The following is a 3,715-nucleotide window of genomic DNA, read 5'->3' on the forward strand; positions in this document are numbered from 1 at the left end:
GCACCCAACACAGCAAAAGCTATGCACAGCAATAACCCAAAATGTCATATTAATAGCTGAACATGGCATCGAGCAAAAAATTCATCCATCCAAAAGTATTACAGTACGTGTGGTAGTTTCCTAAATCTTTAATACATAGTGACAAAAGCTAGATGCACATTAATAATCCTAGTGGGAGGGCATTCGATTATCACAGGAAACAAAACAAGAAATGAACTTATCAAAATAACAACCTCAAAAAATAAACAGTATCTCAATGTACATGTAGAAACAGTTCTGCATCAATTATTCGTTCTAGGGCAATAACCAAGTTCCATGTTGAAATGTGGAAAATCACATTCAGATACATCATCAGAAATTTTGTTCTTTATCAAGTAATTCTACAACAATGATCGCAAGACACATTTGAAGACTACCTACACTGGCAGGAAAAATGATCAGATGAAACTTCCAAGCTATAGATGATCTCCTAACGTGGTCTTGCCATCCGGTTCATTTCCAGCAGTTGTGTAAGAGACACAGAACTCCATCTTTCAGTTCCCTCTTGAAGTTGTGCATAGAGTAGTCGCTTGACAGAGTCTATGCAAATGCTCACGGTGCCAAATTCGTACACTGGCATGCCGTTATAGAATTTGTTAACTCTAGGCATAAACAACAAACCTTGGTCAGCCGCATATGCCTGAATAGACTCCTTGAAGCTCATATCTCCCATGGCTGCTCCTGGTACAGCATGGTAAGATGGGTATTGCGATGCTTGCTGTGCTGCATCAAATTGCCGCTTCTCTGTTGCTCTCAAGAAGCCAACATTCTCCCTGGCCCCTGGCTGCACCAACTCATGTCCTTCAGCAGCTTGGTTCATCATCTCAAGACCAGCCGTTAGAAGCATCCGTATGCGTTCATTGGCAAGTAACTCTGGTGGGAAAAGGCCCCTCCAGCCCTTATACCAATTCATTATCTCATTGAAATCAGGATTTGGTGAGCTCAACCAATGGTACAAAACCAGCTGCCACTTACTAAAGAAATCAACTTCCAACATATGAACCATATGGTGTACCGGAACAGCAGAAGCCCAGATCATAACCCAGTTAAACTGGTCAAACTTCTGGCTTGCTGGGTTAATCTGAAACTCCTGGAGCGCCATTTTCAGCTTAGGAATGATATAACGCACTATCAAGTCTTCCCAACTTGCTGGATCAAATACACCCTTCCATGGAGATAGCACAGCATAAGCTGATGAATCGTGAGCTTGCCATAATTGGAGGACACTACTCAGCTTGTACCGGATAGAGTGGCACAATGTCTCTATCCTTTGCCCTAGAGTTGGCAACCATGGGTGTACCCATACATGGATTGGCACATTCTCGCTCCGCGGGTCCCAAGATTCGACTGCAGCTGTGAGCTTTGGCATTATTACATGCTCCAATATTGAATGGAGCACAATAGGGGGCAGCAACCGTTCCCATGACTCAAGAAAACGGAGCATTGGTTCTGGATCCCTAGCCTTCCATGAATTAGTTCCTGATATCCGCACAGCTGGTAGGATGACCTCACTGACCAGCTGTGCATATGGAGCCATTGATTCAGTAGCATCTGAGAAATCATATGGCTGGTCTCCCTGCAGCAAATCCTTCCACGATGACATGACCTCCAAGCCAAACAATGGATTCTGCAGAGGCTGCCACCCCTGAAATACCCGGATAAGTAGTGGATGCGCAAATCGGCAAGCAACCCATGCAACACTGCAAATTTTGAACTCCTCCTCATAGCGCACCTTCAATTCCTGGAAGGTCTTAAGCAACCCCCCCAGAGTGAGCAAACCAGCGGTGTCATCAACCCGGACCTTCTCCAGCACATCTGCAATTGTCTCCATAACTTGCAGCTGGCGTTTCTGCAAAGCCTCCTGCTTTGCTACTTTCTCCTTCTCCCGCACCAAACTAGCCACCTTCTCCTGCTCCCGCCGCAGCTGCCCATCCAACCTGACAATATCAGCCTCAGTCTCATCAACAAGCAACCGCACATTGTACTGCAACTCCGGCATCGGCACATCATTTGCCTCCATCTCATGTTCAGTACTGAGCCCCTTCAAGTCTGTCAACACACGAGCCTGAGGCCCTCGCATGTCAATCACCTTTTGGACAAATGTGGGCTGCTCATCCTGTTCCTGCTCAGCGCGCCTTGCCAACAGCTCATTCTTAGTCAAGACCTGATCCTTCTTCAAGCTGGCCTTCTTGGACCACCGTTGCTTTTCCTTCTTGGCAGGCGGTGGAGGAGGTGGGGGTGGCAAGTTCTCCTTGGGAGTGAAAGCTTTGGGCTCCTTAAACCCCTCGACGCTGCCGAGTCCGGCGTTCTTGGGGCGTAAGGTGGTCTCCACTGGTGCAGTGATTCCCTGAGCATTCTTGCCGAGGCCTTCTCCTCTCTTGTACCCCATCATAGCCATCATCTTAGCCACCTTCGTGTTGGACTCCAGGCTCCCAGGTGGCGGCGCTGGTTTTCCAGGTTCAAACCCTGCCCCGAATGCACTGCGCCGGCGCTTGGCCGACTCCTGCTGCCGCTCCTTCTCCTCCCGCCTCGCGCGTGCACCCTCGGCGATCCGCTGCCCAAACCCTGTGGGCAGGTCGATGTACGGATCCTGGTCCTCCTCTGCATCCTCCTCGGAGGCGGCGGCGGCAGCAGTGCCCGAGGAGGACGCGGCCTGGCCAAGCCCAGGCCTCTGCTGCTCCTCATCCTCCTCTGGCTTTGGGGCACTGATGCCCTTGGAGACGAACTGCACGGGCCTGGTGAGGTCGGGCTCGGAGTCGTCCATGCGGCGCTTGCGGCGCCGGCGCCGGCGCGACGCCTCGTCCTCCTCGGAGTCGTAGTCGGAGTCCCCCTCGCCGAAGACGCCGTAGAGCGCGTCTTCACGGGTCTGGGGCGCCCGCTCGCGGCGGCTCTGGTAGTAGAACTCCCCGTCGCGGCCGAAGCGGCCGCCCACGAAGTCGCCGTCCATGTCGAGGCGGTCCATGCCCTCGGCGTCCTCCTCCATGGCTCCGCCGCCTCCCGGATACTCGACCTGAGATGTTGAGACGGGCGAATCTCGAATCAGAACCTAGGGTTTCACCGAGGGTTTCGGCCAATCAACACGATGGGACGGAACAAGCGGGGGTGGGAACTGAAAAGGGGTGGCGGTGTCTACCTTGCCGCCCGAGACGCCTTGTCCGCCGGAGTTCGCCGCCGCCGCCGAGCACGGGTCGGGGTGGAGACGGAGGGAGGGAGCGCGTCGGAGGGACTATTTCCACGAGCGACTGTTTTTCCGTGACAGCGCGGTCGGCTACAGCCCGTAAGGTCGGTTGTGTGTAATATGGGCTTTACTATGGGGTGGTCCGATTCGGGCTGTATGGATAGCTGGAAGCATGGGCTGATATAGAATGTCAAATGGCGAAGGGTGCTTGGGCCCATGGTTGACCATGATCCACGATGGTATCTTTCAAAACCCACAAGGTACCCATTGTTTCATCAAAATAGATTTATTGACGAGCTTGAGATGGTCAAAGGGAGTGCCCCCCCCCCCCCCCCCAACGGGCTATGCAAAGATACACATTGATGCTGATGTCCGAAAAGGAGTGGGAGAAACGGCAGCAGCGGTGTGTAGAGATATAGATGGAACGTTTCTAGGAAGTAGCGCTTTTGTCATTGGATGAGTGGACGGCGCATCGATATTAGAGTTCATTGCGTGCAG

At 52.2% G+C, this 3,715-nt stretch overlaps 1 protein-coding gene across 2 annotated transcripts; it reads right to left on the reverse strand.

Annotated features, from left to right (window-relative positions):
- Window positions 1–263: 263 nt before the first annotated feature.
- On the reverse strand, window positions 264–3,353 carry LOC125536171 (septin and tuftelin-interacting protein 1 homolog 1). 2 transcript variants are annotated; one of them, XM_048699333.2, is made up of 2 exons: window positions 3,173–3,353; window positions 264–3,085 (listed from the first exon to the last, which is right to left on the reverse strand). In XM_048699333.2, exon 2 carries the CDS (start codon window positions 3,020–3,022, stop codon window positions 470–472), a length of 2,553 nt encoding a protein of 850 aa, XP_048555290.1. In that variant the 5' UTR covers window positions 3,023–3,085; window positions 3,173–3,353; the 3' UTR covers window positions 264–469. The 2 variants fall into 2 exon arrangements, with proteins under 2 accessions (XP_048555290.1, XP_048555289.1); XM_048699332.2 differs by having other exon boundaries at window positions 264–3,049; window positions 3,173–3,351.
- Between the last annotated feature and the right edge of the window lie 362 nt (window positions 3,354–3,715).

This window comes from Triticum urartu, chromosome 2A (genome assembly GCF_056163025.1).
Source record: "Triticum urartu cultivar PI428250 chromosome 2A, HENAU_Tu73, whole genome shotgun sequence".
NCBI classification, from domain to species: domain Eukaryota; kingdom Viridiplantae; phylum Streptophyta; class Magnoliopsida; order Poales; family Poaceae; genus Triticum; species Triticum urartu.